Below are 22,117 nucleotides of genomic sequence, written 5' to 3' on the forward strand. Positions count from 1 at the left end.
CATTTCCAGTTGGCATCAGTTCTTCAGTTAGTTTTTAGTGATTTCATACAGCTGTGTTTATTTATTGTTTGATACTTTGTGAGGCTCACGCTGATTTTTCACTGCAGGACATTCTCTATGTCATGTAATTTGCAGAGGATTGAATGCTCCCCCTGATGTCACCAGCAGTTGTCCAATCATTAAGCTGCTTTAGTGTTTTGGGGAGTTTTTGACATGTTGTGCCCAGCTCACTAGCCTCTCCCCTTAGTACTGAATGTCAGGCTCCCTGTGACAGCTCAGACACTGGCTGGAAGCAGCTCCAGAAGTGAATCGGGTGGGGAAGGCAAAGGAGAGAGACCCCAGTTTGCTGTCAGGGGAATATAAAGACTGACGTCTAAGACCCTGGTAAGTGATTACACTTCTGGACATATCTCAGCTTCTCTCATTTTCTGTCAAAATAGATAAGTAATGACTGTAGTTATGGGAATCAGACATATTTCTGTACTGACTGCCCAGATTGAAAAACATATATAAGTAAAATGGTTGTGTGTGAATAGTATATAGACAGGAATGGTGTGGATAGGTATAACTAGTGCATTGTAACACTGTTATCCAGAACTTCTCTGTTCTCCAATGCCCAAGAGCCAAAGCTGGGGTTTAAATCCCTGTTAGACTTTCAGTAGCAGCTGATTACCGGAGCCAATGGACAGGACTGAATTAAGGGTATGGCAGAAAGTATTAACACGGCCCCATAGCATTAGAAGGACCTATTGATTGAACAACATATTAAATGCAAATGGCATATAATATTGTGTATCATTTCCTATACATTTTAAGTATATACATCACAAAAGTCCACTGTGCAGCCCTCTAGCTATTTTCTCAGAATCATACAGGCAGCCAAATATTTACACCCTATACTGCAGACTTGCTGTTCTTCGTAACGGTACACTCCTGTTTGCCTTTAAATTGTAAGCTCTCCAGGACAGATAAGTTAGAAATGTAGGGATACCCATATGGTGAGCATTCCATATCTATCTGCAAACTTGAAAGAAGTTACTTGACAGACGTCATACAGCATGATTTAAACAAGTAAAACAGATTTATTAAATATGCCTTTAATTGATTTATTAAATATGGAGGATATTTCAATAGTCTTCCCATGAATGATACATTTATCAACAGTCAAGTAAATGATTGACAGGTTGACACATGTATTTATTACCTGAAACCTGTGTCGGTACTGCCCAGCTCTAATTACTGAACATTAATCCTTGCCCCCAAAACATATGATATGGAGGTAGAAAAGATGCAGACACTTTTCCATGCTGGAATTCAAATAAATTGTTTTTTAATCTCGGCTTCATATTGTCTTCGAGTCTCAATGCCGACTTACCCATGCGCAGGTGAAGCCGATTCCTGGCTTGGCCCAACTGTGTATGCAAAAAAAGTCAATATTTTAACATGAGTTTTCATTTTACTGATTGTATAACAAAACGAATTTTGCTTGATATGTTTCACTATTGGATTACAGGTACTGGTTTAATATTTTTGATCAGTCCGTGATTGTTTTGTTATGTATGGTATTTGTTATCGAACTAGCTTTCTGGATACTTTAAATTCAAGCATCTCATTATTACTTTAACTGACATAGACATCAGGGGTGTAAAAGACCCTGCTGCTGCAGGGGGGCCCAGTAGGTATAGGGGCCTCATGAGGCCCTAATTCATATACAAGTTCAATAAATATTGGTAAAACAAACTTCTATACATTTTGGGGGCTTGAAAAATAATTTGCTGTGGGGCCCAGTAATATCTCGTTATACCACTTATAGACATATTTTGGAATGTCTGTGGGAATCAATTTTGAGGTAGGAAGATGTGTCCAGAATCTGACAGCTCTAGGCTTTATTAAAACAAAACAGCAGCCAGGGTCGGACTGGGCTGGCAGGTGGGCCACCGATCGCCCCCCCCCCCGGCTCTTTTGACCCTGCCTGTACCTTGACTTTGCTATTTATCTGCCTGCCTATTGAATACTGCCTGGATTTGACTACACTTATTCCTGATCCCTTGTCTGTTACCGCAAACGTGGACTTTTACCAGAAGCTTCCTCCTTGGTCCGGACTTTCCCTGCTGGGAGCCTATTGGCCCCTGACAGTAGAGTGGCATAGACTAAAAGTCATTTATAGCAAGAATCAGGGACAATGCCTATTTGCTCACCTAGATACACCTAAAAGCCCAACTTAGGAAAATGAGATTTTGGGTGAAAACATATGCATTCTTTTTAAAAGTTATAAACTAATAGGGGCTCTGACTAAAGGTTGGACATCCTAGGAGGGCCTGAAATTGGAAATTCCAGAACCACTGCCTTTCTGTGTTGCTCCCACCCAGTGAAGCACCTAGTGAATCCAGAAATGCCAGAAATTACACCATTCGCACCTAGACTGATTATCTTTTTTTTTTTTACATTTTTTAACGGAGCAGCACATTTTTGTGGGTTTCCAAAAAGCAGCACTCATTTTTACCTCCTTGGGTCATAAAAAAAACCCTAAAACGAAGCCCCAGACACAAATGTGTTAAAGTCCAGAGGGAGGCTAACTAGTCTTGTGTCAATCACATACATTAAAGTTCCTTCTAAGATACAAAAGGCTTTTCTGTAATGTTCTCAGTAATTCATTCAGTAAAAGACTCAAAATAAGACCTAAATTGTTACTAAAATATCTCAGACCAGGAGCACTTTTTGCAAAGGCTACTGTAATACTAGATGATGTTCTATCATTTGAAAATGTGAAAAGTTTTCCAGGGATAAATACAGAGCATTTAGTTTGTCCTACAACTGCAATTTTGTATTAAAGGGATACTGTCATAGGAAATTTTTTTTTTTCAAAATGAATCAGTTAATAGTGCTGCTCCAGCAGAATTCTGCACTGAAATCCATTTCTCAAAAGAGTAAACAGATTTTTTTATATTCAATTTTGAAATCTGACATGGGGCTAGACATTTTGTCAATTTCCCAGCTGCCCCTGGTCATGTGACTTGTGCCTGCACTTTAGGAGAAAAATGCTTTCTGGCAGGCTGCTGTTTTTCCTTCTCAATGTAACTGAATGTGTCTCAGTGGGACATGGGTTTTTACTATTGAGTGTTGTTCTTAGATCTACCAGGCAGCTGTTATCTTGTGTTAGGGAGCTGTTATCTGGTTACCTTCCCATTGTTCTTTGGCTGCTGGGGGGGAGGGAGGGGGTGATATCACTCCAACTTGCAGTACAGCAGTAAAGAGTGATTGAAGTTTATCAGAGCACAAGTCACATGACTTGGGGCTGCTGGGAAATTGACAATATGTCTAGCCCCATGTCAGATTTCAAAATTGAATATAAAAAAAATCTGTTTGCTCTTTTGAGAAATGGATTTCGGTGCAGAATTCTGCTGGAGCAGCACTATTAACTGATTCATTTTGGAAAATGTTTTTTTCCCATGACAGTATCCCTTTAATAATGACATCCCAGCTATTTACTGTATGGCAGTATACCCATTGACAGATAGACATTATTATAATTATATAAACTATTAGTTTTCATGCAAGGCCCTTGCAAGACACTTTGCTTATTGGATGAGTAAGGCCAATGATTCACAGAGTATATTTGACCCCTTGGTATATCACTGATTTGCTGAAGTTATGGGATGAACAGCCCTGGAAGGATATTCACATCCTGCAGCTTATCTGGAAATAAATGAAAATAGGATGCAGAGGCCATTATTAGAGCCTGCAGGGTTGGCCCAGTGCCTGCATTCTGAAGACTGAACCTGGGTCCCAGTGAGGAGGGAAAAGGACGCCCAAGTGTCTGAGGACCTAGGGAGTTCACTCCGTGGCAGGAAAGGTCCCTTCCTTTATTGTGACGTAATCTTACAAATATTTAGTGGATGGATTCCTTTTGGTACTTAAAATAGTTTCTAAGAAACTGAGAAACTTACTAAGTAATTTACGTCAGCGGCCTTTCTACTATATAATCTTAATGATTTAAGAAAAAGGAAGGGTTGACAAACCATCACAAAATCTCCACATTTCTCCTACAGTATATGCTGGATCATTTATGCGGTAATGCAATCTAAAGATTCCTACTTTTCTAGCAACCTACAGCAGGTTACTAGAAGTGGGCAAATTCCATGAAACTACCCCATGTGTATATATATATATATATATATATATATATATATATATATATATATATATATATATATATACACACCTCCACTGTCCGCACATGCTATCTCGATGTTAAATGTTGTCGGGTGCTGTGCTGTGGTTGGAACATTCACAAAAGCAAAAAGGTAGCATGCATTCCGGATATAAATTATTGGAGAAAAAAATATCCGGAGTGCGTGCTAACTTTTGCTTTTGTGTAATATATATATATATATATATATATATATATATATATATATATATATATATATATATATAGATATATATATATATATATATCTATCTTCCAAACGAGTATCCGCACTCCAAGATCAATCTTGATAAGGGCAGGGGTGCACGGTAAATCTTGCATACACCAATATTTCACAGACCAGCACTCCCTTTGATATAAGACAAACAATCTTTTATTGCATCTTTCTCCAACGTTTCGGTCCCTTTTGGGACCTTTTTCAAGGTATCATCCTTGAAAAAGTTCCCAAAAGGGACCGAAACGTTGGAGAAAGATGCAATAAAAGATTGTTTGTCTTATATCAAAGGGAGTGCTGGTCTGTGAAATATTGGTATATATATATATATATATATATATATATATATATATATATATATATATATATATATATAAATCCCATACAACTGGTGCACTCTAAACTGTCCTCAAATGCCTGGGTGCCGGTCAACACATTAGTATAGCAGAAAACAAACAAACCGCACTCCAAGGACTTTGTGTCAAAAACCAAGTGAAGGTTTATTCTTGCTCAACGTTTCGGTGCTCCAACTGAGGCCGTATTCAGTCTCCTGCATAGACACAATTACATTTTTAGAAGACCCTCACATCACTAGTAATGACAAGGAAATCAAGAAGATTGCCTGTCTTGAGAACTGACCCACCTCTCCATTAGCTTTAGGAAGGATGATATACTGAAACTTCAGAGCCTTATCAAAATTATGCCTAAATACATATATATAGACTGAGTTTTATAATACTGTATATGGTCGCCAGAGACAGACACAATCAGGGGCAGAATAATCAAAATGTGAGATTACAGGGGTTATTTACAAAACTGTGAATGCAAAATTCACAAAGAAATTGTGATTTTTTTTATAAAATCTGACTTTTTAAAAATCACAAATTTTTTCGAATTTATTAAACCCTGAGGATGGAAAAGTCAGACTCTGAAAATGCTCATCATCTCATCATCTCAGACCTGTTGAGGTTGCATAAAACTCAATGGGAGAAGTCCCAATGACTTTTTGATGTGCACTGGGTTTCATGCAATACCCCAAAGTTCTTGACATGGTAAAAGAGAGCCTAAGTAGAAAGATTAACAATGATAAAAAAAACATGTAAAGATAAAACTGAAACACCACAGTCTATCTGTATTAATTTGCAGGGTGTAAATGATGTAGAATAAGAGGGCTAATAATTTGAAATAAAAAACAAAGCAGAATATTAACTCAAAAGTTGCTTAGGATAGATCTATCAATAACATATAAAATCAAACATGCATATCCCATGCTCCTACCCAGTACAGGGGTTAATTAGCACTGCTATGATGTCTGAATACATAATAATCTAACTAACCTCACATTGTATAGCTTCCTTTTTATGCTTATTTAAGGGAATCCTTAGCATTAACATTAAATGCACACAAATTATATACACTCATATATATTATTATATACATATATAATACAAAAAAGCCATGATTATCTTGTAAATTATATCCTTATAAAAGGAGACTAGTGATGTCATCAGTTATAAACAGTGAGTAGGGATGTCATTTTTGTCACATAAAACGTGTGTATTATAATAAATAAACTACCCCTTGTTGGAAAATATATATGGTCATGGAACTCCTCCGTGACTTATAATATCCTTATGTTTTACAATAGGGGGTACTTAATTCACGGTATAATTTGCCTGCAATGTTTTGGCAGCTATTATGGGTTACAGCATATGGTCTAGACGTCGGGGGCAGATTTATCAAGGGTCGAAGTGAATTTGAGGGAATTTTCGAAGTACAAAAAATCAAAATTCAAAGTAATTTTTTGGATACTTTGACCATTGAATAGGATACTACGACTTCGAATTCGATTCAAAGTAAAATAGTTCAAATATTCGAACATTCGATAATCGAAGTACTGTCTCTTTAAAAAAAAATTGATTTCAATACTTCGCCAAATTAAACCCGCCAAAGTGCTATGTTAGCCTATGGGGACCTTCTAGAGCATTTTTCTATGTTTTTGGAAGTCGAAGTAAAATCATTCGATCGATCACTGAAGGATTTAAGCGTTCGATCAAATGTTTTTACTTCGACCGCAGGATACCCAAATTTGATGAAAAAAACGTATTTGAAGTCGAAGTATTCCAATTTGATGGTCGAATTTCGAAGTATTTTTAACTTCGAAATTCGACCCTTGATAAATCTGCCCCGTAGTGACATATCCAGTGCCCATTCTTAGTGACTGCCACCTGTTAGGGAAACCCCCAGTGTGCACTGTATGTAACAAGTAGAGGTTAAAGGAATAGAAATCTCCAGAAATAGACTTTATTACCCAGTCTCCCAGTGTAGACACGAGAGGGATGCCTTCACATTCACACAGCCTGTGGGATTTACAGTGCATCGATATCTGAAGTATTGTCGGCAAATCTGTTTTACCGTGATTATGATTCAGACATCATATTCCACTTGCATTTTAGTCTGTATATTTTCTTTATAAAACCCATATGTTGGGATTATTCTGGCTGGAAACAGAATGCGGGAGACGAGTGATTATAAAGAAATAAGGCTTGAATAGGATGTTATCCTTTGGATCACTGGTCTGTCGGCTTTAAGGCACACTAAGGTGTTATTACAAAGAGAGGTGTTGTGTCTTTCAAAATGCCTTTCTGGAAAGGTGAGTTAGCATGCCTTGCTGGTGTTTTTCATTGTGTAATGAATTCCATATTTTCTATACACTCTATTGCTTTTTTGCCTTTTCCTTCTGGGGACTGTGCATAAAAACAAGGCAGAAAATGGTCAGTCAATAGAGTTCAGAGTCAGGCTACTTCTCCGAGCTCCTGAAATACAGTGTCATGTTCTTTCTAACTGCTATGTTAGTGCCCAAAGCCTTTCTGATATACATTCGGTTCTTATATATATTTTTTTTTTAAATTTTATTCATAGATAAGTAGTGATGGGCGAATTTGCGCTGTTTCGCTTCGCCGAAAAATTCGCGAATTTCGCGTGAAATTCGCGAAACGGCGAAAAATTCGCGAAACGGCGCCGGCGTCTCGTTTTTGACGCCGGCGACCGTTTTTCCGACGCCGGCGCCCGTTTTTGACGCCGGCGTCCGTTTTTCGAAAAAAAATTTTGACGCCGGCGAATTTTTTTCCGCGAATTTTCGCGGGAGTTTCGCGAATTTATTTGCTGGCGGCGAATCGCGCAAATTCGCCGCGAATTCGCACCTGCCGAATAAATTCGCCCATCACTATAGATAAGAATACAATTGATAAATATTATCAACGGCAATATCAATAACAATAACATCAATAACAGTAGATGTAGCAATCATGCCAGAATAAAAGTAAATCAGTTTAGTATATAATACTGAAATGTTACTGTACGTCCAAAGTTAAATGTTCAATATATGAAACAATATGTGAATCGTCTTCGTGAAAATTAGAGCTAGAATTAACAGTTTGACTTTGAAAGGTAGGTTCATGTTTCTAGAAGAAAAATCGAAGGAAATTGATGGTTAGTAGAAGGTTGAATTGTTGTTAAAGGGCATGTAAAGGCAAACAAATAAAATCCCATTTTTACTTCAATGAAAAACAAACAAATCTCCAATATTCTTTAATTAAAAAATGTGTTCCGTTTATATAAGAAACCTGACTGTATGCAGTGAAATTCTCCCTTCATTTACTGCTGTGGATAGGAATTGTCAGATGGTCCCTAACCGCTCTGTAGGGAAACAATCATACTTATGAACAGCAGGGGAAGCCTTTGCCTTACTTCCCAGTCATTCAGAACTCAAGCAGCTTTGTTTGTTTCCCTGTAGAGCAGTCGGCGACTGTGTAGAGATTTGTATTGGATTTTATTTTATATTTTACTGTATATTCCCTTTACTGTTTCCAACTCCAGCTGCAGGGACAAAGATCATGGAGCCAGATTTAAACAGATAAACTGACTATTTGGAGGATTATATTGCTGCAGCCATTGGTTCTGCAGAGTTGGAGAAAGTTTATATTAAACAATATAAAAACTATAAAATCCACATTAGATTACATGACAACACAGGAGCCAGTACTGTCTGCCTATTCTGATTATTAATCAATCTTAATTAATCTTGCTGTATCGGCTTCTGGCAGATATTATTTGACTTGTGCTGTTTTGATACTTTATGATGCAGCCCAGACCACACTGAGCATGTGCACAGTCTTGGTCTTGCAATGATGTTTAACAAAATTACAAGATGGTGACCCCTGTGGCCAACTTTGAAAGCATAAATTATTTGTTTGATTAGGCTTGTGGTGCAGTAAGTTCATGTTTATGTTCAGTTCAGTATTTTAGACTTTACTTCCCCTTTAAGGCTAAATCGCAAGGAATTTATTAATACTTGGTACCGTAAAGGAATATGTTTCTAGATTTTTGGTCGTTTTTTTTTCATGTACAGTTAGTGAAGAAAAGCATATGATAATAGCAGTATATAGCAGCATTTTTTAACGTTATTATCCATAAACAAATAAGAGGCTATTGTTTAATACCAGTTCTGCCTGTGCTGCCCAAGAGCACAAGTTTTAACAGCATGACTTTCTGCTCTACATTAAGGGATGCATTGTATGGAAACTTTTGTTTGGTATGCCTGAAATGCTTTCTGAGGGGGTCCAGGGATGGCTGCCGATTGTCCCTTATAAGACTGAGAATTCCATTTATGAAGCTCTGACCTTTTATGTAATGACTGATTGTGGGCTGAACTGTGCCAGGCGTGGGCAGCTGGAATGGGCACCCATAGCTTGCAGACTCCAGAAATCTTATATTCAAATTGCCTCTCTATCTTTTCTTTGATACAGAGCCTTGGCAGCAGTTTGTAAACTCATGAAACTCTATTCTAAACCAGCCAAGGTTTAAACATTGTTTATGTGTAGATAAATGGGATTAATTGTATGCGTTTTGAGGATTCCAAAACAATTTCATAGGGTTATTTTAGCTCTAATTTCGATTTTGTGTTTGGAGCACTTGCTTAGGTAAAGGGTGAATAATTCTTTTATGTCCATTGCATTTGCTTTTAGAGTTGACATACTCATAAATTGGGTAGGCAAACATAAAATATTGATTGGCTAACAGTTACTGGGCAAAAAAGCTGTCAACCCAATTGCAAATACTAAATAGCAGTTAGCTCAGGGGCAGTGCTAGGCACTTTTGCTGCTGAGGAAAACACTATGAAGCACCAACCCAATATTTACGTTAGGGCAGAGACACACGCTGCTATTTCCTGAGATTAGTCACCCAGCGACAAATCGCTTCTTCTTCGGGCGACTAATCTCCCCAGACTGCCTTCCCGCTGGCTAGAATGTAAATCACCGGCGGGATGGCACGTTTTCCAAAGTCACCTGAAGTTGCCTCACAAGGAAACTTCGGGTGACTACAGAAAGCCAAAGCGATCCGAGTGCCATCCCGCTGGTGATTTAGATTCTAACAATTAACATGTGGTTTTTTTTTTAACATGTGGTTTTAGAGTTTTTTGAAACCACGACTAAATTCACAAACTCTAAAACCACAAATGTCACGAAGTTGATTCAAAAATCCGAATGTAAAAAGCAGAAATAAAAATAAAACTAAACAAAGCGCAAAAAAATACTAAAACCGCTAAAAATTGAGTTTTTCAGACAATCCTAGATAAAAAAAATCTGAATTCCTGATTAAAATGGTCTAAACCTCTAAAATTTGAGTTTTTCAGACAATTCCTAGATAAAAAAAAAAAACAGAAAACCTGATTAAAATGGTCCAATACGATCAGCACATGCTTCCATTGACTTCTATAGGAACTGGACAACGTTTACCTGGCGAATTTTTGTATTAGAGGTTTTTGTGGTTTTTAAATCTTGCATTTTTAGAGCTTTTAAGAAATATAGAAAAAACACACATTTTAGAGATTCATGGAAATATAGCAATTCAATTGTTAATAAATTCAGTCCCCTTAGTAGATTTATTATCTTCTGACTTTATAACCATGTATTGAGTATTGAGTACTGTGTATTTTACTGGCTTTAATACTGTTGCAAAACAAACTATAAAACCCTAGTACAGACAGAGCATCAACATGGATTGGCATGTAATCCCTAGGATAAGACAGCTTGTTATGCATTTCTAGCCTGTACAAGCAATAACAGATTCTTTTTCTAAGTGCAAAGTGTTTTAGATTTCTGTCTCATGTAATATCAGAGCCCATCCCTACATGAACTTCATCCTCAGATGGGAGTGAGAGGGGCAGCTGTCTGTATATCCCACCCATATGTCCTTAGCCTTCTAGCTTTGTCATCCAGAAATAGCCAGGCTTGTGTCTCTGGCGGAGGAAAAAGCTGTCCTTAGGTTTCCAAAAAAAAAAACTTTTTTAATATTAAAGGAATAGTTCAGTGTGAAAATAAAAACTGTATAAATAGATAGTCTGTGCAAAATAGAAAATGTTTCTAATATAGTTAGTTAGCCAAAAATGTAATGTATAAAGGCTGGAGTGACTGGATGTCTGACATAACAGCCAGAATCCAACTTCCTGCTTTTCAGCTCTATAACTCTGAGTTAGTCAGCGACTTGAAGGGGGGCCACATGGTACATTTCTGTTCAATGAGTTTGTAATTGATCCTCAGCATTCAGCTCAGATTCAAAAGCAACAGAAATGACCCATGTGGCCCCCCTCAAGTCTCTGATTGGTTACTGCCTGGTAGCCACGGTAACCAGTCAGTGTAAACCAAGAGAGCTGAAAAGCAAGAAGTAGTGTCCTGACTGACTTGTTAGACATCAAATCACTCCAGCCTTTATATATTACATTTTTGGCTAACTAACTATATTAGAAACATGTTTTATTTTGCACAGCCTATCTATTTAACCAGTTTTTATTTTTACACTGAACAATTCCTTTAAAGCCATAGTAACCCATCTGCTACAATGTCACTCTATGGGAATGGGAACAATCCAAGAATTTTATACATAATGTGCAAAGAGAATGTAACGGTATCTCTGTACCGTATCAAGTACATTTGTGCTGTGCTAACAAAAGTAGCTCCCTATCACATATATTTATATATATATATATATATATATTCAGTAAAGAAGGTCCGCGTTCTCAGGACTTAAAAATTAGATAATTTTTTATTAACAAGTTATTACAAAGTTCCTATTTATATATATATATATATATATATATATATATATATATATATACACACTGTATATGTTGAGCCATGATGTAGTGTGTTGGCTCAGTCATCTATGTATCCGAGTAGTGATGGGTGAATCTGTCCCATTTCGCATCGCCGAAAAATTATCAAAACTCTGAAAAAATTTGCAAAGCTGAGAAAAAAAGTCAATGGTGTGACTTTTTTGTCCAAATGAATTAAAGTCAATTCACAGGTGGCGGAAATTCGCCAGAAATCCATGTCTGCCGAATAAATTCATCCATCACTAATTCTGAGCTTTGAATATGAACTGAGCCTTGCAATTTCTGTTCTCTTGGTTTTAGTATCAGGCAGGCAGCATCCAATATATCCATCATGGATTTGTATCCAACATGCCCATTATTAGCCAGCAAATAATGTTATTTCTTTAGCATCTTTTATAACCAAGCTGGCATAGGTGGTCGATATGCACTTTGGGCTTTTAAATGTTGTACTGAAGGTACTGAGCAGTGATATGACTGTACATCTTGCTGTCAATGTTATTTATTTGAAATATAGTACAGGTATGGGACCAATTATCCAGAATGCTCAGGACCTGGGGCTTTCCGGATAATGGATCTTTCTGCTATTTGGATCTTTATACCTTAAGTCTACTAGAAAATCATGTAAACCCAATAGGCTGGTTCTGCTACCAATAGAGATTAATTATATCTCAGTTTGGATCAAGTACAAGGTACTGTTTTATTATTACAGAGAAAAAGGTAATAATTGTTAAAAACTGGATTGTTTGGAGTTTTTGGGAGATGACCTTTCTGTAATTTGGATCTTTGTTGATAAAGCGTTTCCGTGAAAACGGATACCATATCTGTATATTCATAAAAGGTATCTTAAAAGGAAATTCTTTGTAATTCTTTGTAATGCAAGTTGAAGAGAATGTGATAAAGGGCGTGGACACTTGATAAAGGGCGTGGGCCCGAAACATGTTGTGTAACTCATTATCCCAATAAAGAACTTTGCAGACAAGTTGCTGCCCTGGATTTGTTCCACAACTACTGAATGCATTGAACTATTGGGTATTACACACAGAATACCTGTGGAAGAAGCCAACAAAGAAATTCGGTGAGCTTGCTCTGAATACTATATTTGAAGAGAATGTGTATCATATCACATATGATACAAATACTATATATGTTTGTATAGTGTATCATATCACTGATAGCAAATACAGGTATGGGATCTGTTATCCAGAATGCTCGGGACCTGGGGTTTTCCGGATAACTGATCTTTCTGTAATTTGGTTATCCTGAAGAAACAGCAAACAAAAAGAGTTAAAAAAGGTAAATATTGTAAAGCAAAATAAAGTCTCTTTATCACTCTTATCCAGAAACCTTATATTCAGAAAGTTCCTAATTACAAGAAGGCCATCTTGAAGTACAGTAGGTGCAGGATTAAGAAATAAAGATGTCCTTTCAGGGGGCTCATATGGACTAGAAGGGCAGATTCATAAACTACAAAAGGAGAAAGGGCTTTTTTCTTTGGCTTTTTTTTATAACCAAGTATAGGTGAGCATTATTTTGCAAGTGATTAAAAGCAACAGCCTTATGCGCTTTGTGTCACCAAGGACAGTTAGGGGGTTATTTATCAAGGTCCGAATATCCGAACCTCAAAAAATTTTGAAGGAAAAAAAAAACCTACGAATTTTTCGTGATTTATTAAGGTTTGATGGTCTAAAAACTCAGAATCCAAAACCCCAGCATCTAAAAGCTCTCGAGGTCCTGTATAAGTCAACGGGGAAGGTCCCAGTGTCTGCGCTGATGTCCGTACCGATATCCGATGAGTTTGTGGTTTCTGTGCAAAAAAAACTCTGAAAACTACGCAGAAACCATGAACAATTCAGAGTTTTCAGGGAAAGCTCCAAAGTTTGCTCGATTTTTTCTGGCTTTTTTCTTCATAAATAATGTCCATTCGGCCAATCTGAGTTGCTGAGATTTTTCACTTAGAAATACTGAGATAAATTCGAACCTTGATAAATAACCCTCTTAAGTATAGGCTAACTTACATTAAACAGACATATTTAAAGGAAAAAGAGACAACCAGGAGTTGCATGGGCGGTTCCATTGCCCCTGAGGAAGCAGGTGCTGTTAAAGGAACAGTAACACCAAAAAAGTAATTATTAAAGTAATTAAAATATAAAATAGGTTAAAATATTATGTACTGTTGCCCTGCACTGGTACAAGTTCTGCGTTTGCTTCACAAACACTAATATAGTTTATATAAATAAGCTGCTGTGCAGCCATGGGGGCTTAATGGCATAGGTCACATAGCACATTCTGAATAACAGCATTTCTAAAGCTAACATAGAACTTTTACCAGTGCAACCCTACATGATGGGGCTTATTTAATCTCTAAAATGTGTGGTTGAGTCGTGGTTGGAAAGACCTCTAAAACCACTAAAATTAGACTTTTGATAAATAGGCATCTGTGTGTTAATTACTTTCAAACCTTTTTTTTGGTGTTACTGATCCTTTAACTAAGCAGTATGATGCCCTATAATTCGTAATGGCGTTCCTGCCAGAATTAAAAAAGGTAGTGTTTGGGAAAGTGCTTGCCAGACCATTTTTATTTTCCCCAATGCGTTGTGTAGCACTGCAGGATATATGGTATCACTTGAAAAGTAATTACATGTATAGGATCTGTTATCCAGAAACCCAATATCCAGAAAGCTCCAAATTACCGAATGGACCCATAGACTCCATTTTATCCAAATAATTCATTTTTTAAAATGATTTCCTTTTTCTCTGTAATAATAAAACAGTACCTTGTACTGGATCCCAACTAAGATATAATTAATCCTTATTGGAAGCAGGGCAATCCTATTGGGTTTATTTGGCACTTAAAAGCACAGTAACAACAACAAAAATGAAACTGTTTTTAAGTAATGAATACATAATGTAGTGTTGCCCTGCACTGGAAAATTTGCTATAGAAAGACTATTATAGTTTATATAAACAAGCTGCTGTGTAGCCATGGGGGCAGCCATTCAAGCACAGGATACACAGTAGATAACAGATAAGTACTACTATAGTTTATATAAACAAGCTGATGTGTAGCCATGGGGGCAGCCATTCAAGCAAAATACAAATTGTAGATAACAGATAAGATATGTATAATCTCATTATATACTACATTGCTTATCTGTTATCAGCTGTGTAACCTGTGTTTTTTCTCATTTTTCAGCTTTAAATGGCTGCCCCCATGGCTACCCAGCAGCTTGTTTATTTATATTATAGTAAAGTTGCTGAAGCAAACAAACCAATTTTACCAGTGCAGGCCAACAGTGCCTTATATTTGATTTAATTTAATACACTTTACTTTACATTACTGTTTTACTGATACTGTTCCTTTAAAGGGGACCCGTCACCCAAAAAAAATATTCAAAATCCTATTTTATCACATTAGTCAAGCAAAATGAACTTTAATTACACTATATAAATTATTTGAATATTTCTTCCTTCAGTCTGGGATTTCAAAATAATAGCAAGCTTGTGCACACTGTTATTAAGACAAGTCATGCATCATCTCAGAATCTTGTTTGTGCACCACAGTGGGGGACCTGATGTCCATCCCCATGCCCTGGCTACACAATTAAATGGTGAAGAGAACGGGGGAATATGTGGAGAGCAGGGACATCTAGGAAGTGCTGAATGGAAAGTGAAAGTAATTGTCTGCCCCGCCTCTATGCCCAGGGCATAGAGGAGGGGCAGACAATATTTGATTGACAGCTGAGATTTTTAAATGAGCTTCCAACAGCTATGAATGCTTTAAAAAAAATAGAAATTGTATTTCATGTTTAATTTGAAAAGGACTTTTATTATACAGATTTTTGTGTCTGGGTGACAGGTCGAATTTAAGTGATTTTCTAGTAGACTTAAGGTATAAAGATCCAAATTACAGAAAGATCTGTTATCTGGAAAACCCCAAATGATGAGCATTCTGGATAACAGGTCCTATACCTGTATAAAAATATATTAGAGTTGACATGGACAGACCTGTATGTGTCCATGAATACTAGCAGCTCCTAAATGTTTCCTTATTTCAGTTATTGGGGAATTTTACCTTTTACTTTAATATTTAATCTCTTAATGTTTAAATTCACTTGTGTTTTCATAGGAGCAGAGGAAAAATCAGCTAAAATCCATGTTTCAAGTAAAGAGTGGGAGACCTCTGTAAGTAAGAATATGACTGGGCAGATTATTCATATTAATATCATAAATGCAAAAGCAGGATGCTGTGGAATGATCTAGACCAGTGCTGTCCAACTTCTGTGGTACCGATGGCCAAAATTTACTGGCCTATGTGGTGGAGGGCCGATAATGGAAGTCAGTGTTGGTCACTCCCCCTTTTAAACCACACCCACTGAAACCACACTCATGTTACCACAAGAACTTTTAAGATCATATCCACATTAATGGTGGTAGCACACCAAAAAACCAAATGGTTTGTGCTCACTGCAGGGAAATCCCTCATCACTCTTATGGGAAAAATTTAAGTCATGATAAAACCTTAAATCCATATGCCTCATCCTCCCCTGTGGATAATACAACAACCCCCCAAAACATGACTAAACACCTTAGGGGCCCTTAACAACAATTTCCAAATGCTAATAACCCCAAGAACAAACCCCTAACAGGCTTACATTCCATAGGTAGTGTAGGGTAAGCAGAGAATGGCACACACAAGTAGCACTGGGCAAGCAGAGAATGGCACACACAAGTAGCACTTAGTAAACAGAGAATGGCACACACAAGTAGCGCTGGGCAAGCAGAGAATGGCACACACAAGTAGCATTGAGTAAACAGAGAATGGCACACACAAGCAGCACTGAGTAAGCAGAGAATGGCACACACAAGTAGCACTGGGCAAGCAGAGAATGGCACACACAAGTAGCACTGGGCAAGCAGAGAATGGCACACACAAGTAGCACTGGGCAAGCAGAGAATGGCACACACAAGCAGCACTGAGAAAGCAGAGAATGGCAAACACAGGGAGGGAAATCAGAGTAGAGCAGGAGACAGGGAAACTATCAGTCTAATATGTACTACATACAGTGACACAGTGCTGGTGCCCCATTAGCATTTTGAATAAGGTGTGAACAGGTGAACAATGTGGGCAGTTTCAGTCTGGGTCTCAGGTGTGAACAGTACAGGCTTTAGGATATAAACAATAGAGGTGTTACAAGTGTGAACAATACAGGGGGATCACAGGTGTGAACAATACAGGGGATTACAGTCTAAATTTGAGGTTTAAACAATGCAGGAGCCAGTTTATCTCTGTAGTGATACCTTTTAAAGTTTACATATGGTAAACAGACACAGCATGTGGGGGGCCACAGAAGGGGGGGTCGGGCCCGCGGGCCGCCAGTCCTGATCTAGACCCCTCAATCCATGTTCTCTAGGGTTGACATCTTTTCTAAAAATGCTAGCCTTGTTATATTTTATCTTTCTTTCAATTAATAAGATATGGACTATTTTTTTAATGTAATTCAACTTTTCTAGTCAAGTTTAAGGATGAAAAAGAGGGAATTAATTGCAACAATGTTGACCTAAATAGTCAGAAGACCAGGCCAACAGGTGACCCTTATCATCATATAAATAGTGTCTATATGGTAGTTTAGCTGGTGGGCTTCTCTTCACAAGTAATGCCTAGAATAGTATGATAGAATCAGCGCAAGTCAACTTTGCCATGGAAATCTAGCAGTTAGCTTTACACAGCTGTCAACACTGGGCAAAACTGCACTTGGACAGTAATTCATGGCAGCCAATTACATTTTTGATTTAATTGCGACTGGCTGAAGAAAAAACAGGGATTTGTTGCTATTCCTCCTGTCCAGGCACAAGTTTCCCATGAGTTGATAAATGAGCTTCACTGCCTCAAGACATAATTGGGGGAATGTAATAAAAGTCGCAAGGAGCAAAACAATTAGCACAAATAAGAATAAAAAGTCTAATTTCGCAATGTAATACTCTTCCTTAAACTGTTATTACATTACGAATTTTAATTGCACATTGCCCACTTTTAAGAAGTGTTTGAAGGTGTCATAATCTTTTGGAGCAAACGTAACAACTTTTTCAGTAAGAAGTTTTATTAAATTCACTGGTGCAAACTATAAAATTTGACGGAAGTAATCGCTAAACACTTTCCGGGTTCGCAAAAGCTATATTAAATTCACACTAAGGCAAATTTGTTCGCACAGAGGCATAACGTTTCTCATTGCGAATATATTTTTCCGTTACATTCCCCAGAATATCTCTAACTGGATCACTCCTGGACAAGATTTCTCGGCACATTCCATAAATACAATTAAAAAAGTTTTTTTTTAAAAATGTTTAATCTCACAGCATTGTATTTTCATGACCTACACTGTACATCATTATATGTTTTCTTTCTTTACAGCCAGGAAAAGTAAGAGAGAAATTCAGCCACCAGAAGCAAAGGTCTCCTCCTGCAGGCCGACCCCACTTGTCCCAGGAGGAAAATAAAGACATAGAACAAGCAGTAAGAATGGAAAATGTTTCCTCTGTCTCAGTGGTAGGAGGGGAAGGTGATGTTTTCCTGAAAAGTGAGCCAGCATGCTAGGAATCCTCTTATTGCTCTGTATTCTGTGAATCAGTAAGGTTTATTTAAAGCAGGAAGGCAGTGAGGAAATACTGAAAAAAGGGTACAATCTGCCATTGTTATATGCGATTTTGCATTTTGCAGCCTGCCCCCCTACATGAATAAATTGCTGCAGGTGTCATGAATACAGTGCTACCTATCTTCATCATGATCAGAAGGGGGAGGCATTTAGGCATCCCCCCTCCCATCCCTCAACTTGCACGCAGGGGCGGGCCAAGCCGAATGGGTGCCCTAGGCAACAGGCCAGCCACCTCACTCATAGGTTGCAGCAAGGGGAAAGTCAAATTCAACTCTAAAGTATTTTCTTGCACAGGGTGCTTGGGAGTCCATGCAGTGGAGCTAAAATATCTAATTAAATTTTAGGCTCAAAAGGAAAAGTTGCACGCAGAGCTTAAGAAAGTTCTGCTTCTAAAGGTACAGAAAGCCTCAGTGGAGCAGGAACCAGCTAAAATGGAAACCCCAATCAGGATTTCAGAGGTAACTATCGTTCTGTTGCTTGCTCATAAAATGCTTTAAATTGGCTTGGGAAGACCTGGTGGTCTTGGTACACATTGTACAAAGTTACAAGGAAGGGAGGCTGTCTCCATGAATTATTTTTAGATGATACTATGTGAGAGGCTGAAGGTGAGAACTTCTAGGGAAATTATCTCAGATATATTCCCTGTGCCACAAGCTCAGGGCCGCTCCTGCCATGAGGCATGTTAAACTTTGCACCAGGCAGCTCCTGAAACTTTTAGTGCCAAATTTCTGGTTCTTAAACATATTTTTAAATATAGGAGGCTAATCAGAAGGATAGGGGAAAAGGAGAAGGGGCAGGGGTATGTATGTGTGTCAAACAAGATTAAAACCCCAATAGAAATAGATTGTGGCATTAGGGATTAAACTGAAAAAAATACAATACAGAATTAACATGAAAATATTACAAAGTGTTAAGTAACTCATTATAAGGAAGTTATTAGGAATGAAGAGCAAAGCTTTTACATATAAGTTAGAGTGGAGGCTTCTTGATTTGACATTTGATATTTGAACTTTGATCTTGGAAATTAAAAAAGCAGTAATCAGCATGGCTGAAGTGAAAGATAATGTCAAACAAATGAAATTGCTTTTTATGATGCTTAGGAAAAGTAGGAACTTGTACATTGAGGTTGCTGTAGATCTGATCATTTTCACAAGTGCCTAAGTATAGCATATGAATAACTCGTTTCTAAACTAAAGTTTGTTATTCTTAGAAAGGTTGTTTGTAAATGGTACAAATCTGACTAAAGGATCATGTACAGCAGGGGATTGTCTCAGTGTTCTTTCTCTGCTTAGAGAAGGGTTCTTAGTGTGGTGCCACAGGGTTCTGTATTGGGTCCACCTTTATTTCATTTGTTGATTAATGACTTGGGGAGGGCATATAGCATTTTTATTAATAATTCATTCCATCCAGGAAGTGGCAGATCAGATTCAGTGTTGACAAATGTAAGGTTATGCACTGGGATGTAACAATATGCTAGCCATGGGTTGGCAGTCATGTGATTAACACACAAAATGCAATCAGATAAATGTGCTCCAGATCGTTGTGATTTGCTAAAATGAGCATGAATTTGAATCCTATTGGTGCATTGAGTGCACCTTGAAGCACACGCCTGCAATTACTCTGGAACTCTGGGAATTAGGCTGCATCATGATCATAGTGATTTCTATCCAAATATTGTGGTTTACACATGTGGTCATAAATTAGTCCTAATTACTTTTATCCTATTCTCCTTTATTCTGGCCCCTAGCTTTTTGCTTTTTTGGTCTTCTATTTCGAAGATGTCAATATAAATATTTTCACTTTACAAATTGTGGATGTTTCAGATAGCATATGAATTTTTTATGCCTTAGAAATGCACCAAGGCAGGGGGATGATTGTGTGTTATTATTTATTTATATATCATATTACATCAACACATATTCAACAGCACTTTACAGTGATTATACATCATTCACTGCTTGCAGTCTTTATCATATTTACATTATGGTCAGCTTTATCAGAAGCCAGTTAATTTACCTGTATGTTTGTCAAGAGTGGGAGGAAACAAGAGGAACCCACTCAGAGAGAACATGCAAGATTTGCTCTGATTTGAATTGAACCTTGAACACCAGTACTGCAATGCACCAGTGCTAACCACTGAACCACTGTGCTGTCCAAATGAGAAGATGAGTAGAAGAAATGAGAAGGAGGTAAATTCCAATTCCGCAGTTAAGGAACTGACAGTCTTTTCTGTTAACAGGAGAAGCTGCAAGCCTCTGAGATGGTAGAGGTTATTGTAGAAACAGAAGCTAAAGCTGGCATGAGTGGTATCCTCATTTCTGGAGATGGCAAAGAGGGAGTAATCATCAGAGATGTTGTCAAGGATTCACCTGCTGCTAAAACTTTGCCTCTTTTAAAAGGTAACAGTAAATCATTTATGCTGTGTAGTATGCTGAAATGTGCTGCCATGTCTGCATGCAGTGCACTGTGGGTACTGTAAAATGGGGATTCATAAATTATAGTAGGTTGCTCTTAAAAACATGACTGCCAAATAAAATAAGAAATCTAACATCATGCAATCAACAAGAACAGTGCACTGGTATATTATTTTATACACAGCATGGCCTTCTTTTTAACTAACCAATACAAAGTACCAATAATACCCCACCCCAGTTTATCTCCGTCTTTTTTTATAATGTGCCCTCTAGGGATATTATCACTCCTTGTTCATCAAGACACTTCAAGGGAAAGTCATATTCCTGGGGTGGGGTGAATTGGCCAAGCACTCCCAGTGAATATTACACTAACCATGAACCCCAGAACAGTACAGGATCTGTGTAAGAGGTGAAACAGTCTTTATATTTGATATAATTTGATCTGTAGCGAACCTTGCACTCTCCAGGGTTAATAAGTTAAAACATATGCCAAAAAGGACGAGTGGGAGCAGCACCAGATCTCAAATGGCAAGGAGGACATAAGTGTCTGGATTTTGGCAAAGATTGTGTTAGATTATATTAGTACAGAATCTGATATATAGGTCATTTTGGCATGATTTATATGGTGTCGTTTTTATTACTAAATTACCAATAGTCCATTTTACCATTTACAATTTTATTATTGAACCAAGTTTTTTAATTGTGATAATGGTGTTTTTTATGGTGTCGTTTTTATTACTAAATTGCCAATAGTTCATTTTACCATTTACAATTTTATTATTGAACCATTTTTTAAATTGCTATAATGGTGTTAAGACAAACATCTACGTGACTGAAGTTTATCAGAGCACAAATCACATGGCTAAGGGCACCTGGGATAATAATGTATAGCCCCACAGCAAATTTCAGAATGAAATATATATAAAAAAATCTGTTGGCACTTTAAAAAAAAAAACAGATTTCAATGTTAAAAGCTAGAGGTGTAGTTATGACAAATTGGAGTTATATATAAAGTAGGGATGCACTGAATCCAGGATTCGGTTCGGGATTTTGCCAGGATTCTGCCTCTTTCAGCAGGATTCGGATTCGGCCGAATCCTTCTGCCAGGCAGAACTGAATCCGAACCTTAATTTGCATATGCAAATTAGGGACGGGGAGGGAAATCACATAACTTTTTGTCAGAAAACAAGGAAGTAAAACATTTTCCCCCTTCCCACCCCTAATTTGCATATGCAAATTAGGGTTTGGATTCGGTTCGGTATTCGGCCGAATCTTTCATGAAGGATTTGGGGGTTCGGCCGAATCCAAAATAGTGGATTTGGTGCATCCCTAATATAAAGTAGATGCAGTGAAATAGGCCAAAGTAGTTACATTTCACTGAAATTCATTAAATTGATAAAAAAACATTTCTATCCAAGCATTTTTTAAAACAAATGTTACTCTTTAAAAATACTC

At 37.5% G+C, this 22,117-nt stretch overlaps 1 protein-coding gene across 3 annotated transcripts in view; it reads left to right on the plus strand.

Moving 5' to 3' along the window:
* Window positions 1–248: 248 nt before the first annotated feature.
* The window catches only part of prx.S (periaxin S homeolog), a 30,192-nt gene continuing 8,323 nt past the window's right edge, over window positions 249–22,117 (plus strand). Inside the window, exons 1-5 of one of the 3 annotated variants that reach the window (XM_018233309.2) lie at window positions 6,764–7,077; window positions 15,725–15,780; window positions 18,008–18,109; window positions 18,593–18,706; window positions 20,488–20,647. In XM_018233309.2, coding sequence (XP_018088798.1) covers window positions 7,062–7,077; window positions 15,725–15,780; window positions 18,008–18,109; window positions 18,593–18,706; window positions 20,488–20,647 — 448 coding nt within the window. In that variant the 5' untranslated portion in view covers window positions 6,764–7,061. Of the gene's footprint in view, window positions 385–6,763; window positions 7,078–15,724; window positions 15,781–18,007; window positions 18,110–18,592; window positions 18,707–20,487; window positions 20,648–22,117 lie in introns of those variants that run through there. The other 2 variants (XM_041575306.1, XM_041575305.1) reach the window with 2 other exon arrangements.

The sequence above is a fragment of the Xenopus laevis genome, chromosome 8S (genome assembly GCF_017654675.1).
Source record: "Xenopus laevis strain J_2021 chromosome 8S, Xenopus_laevis_v10.1, whole genome shotgun sequence".
Taxonomy (NCBI): Eukaryota; Metazoa; Chordata; class Amphibia; order Anura; family Pipidae; genus Xenopus; species Xenopus laevis.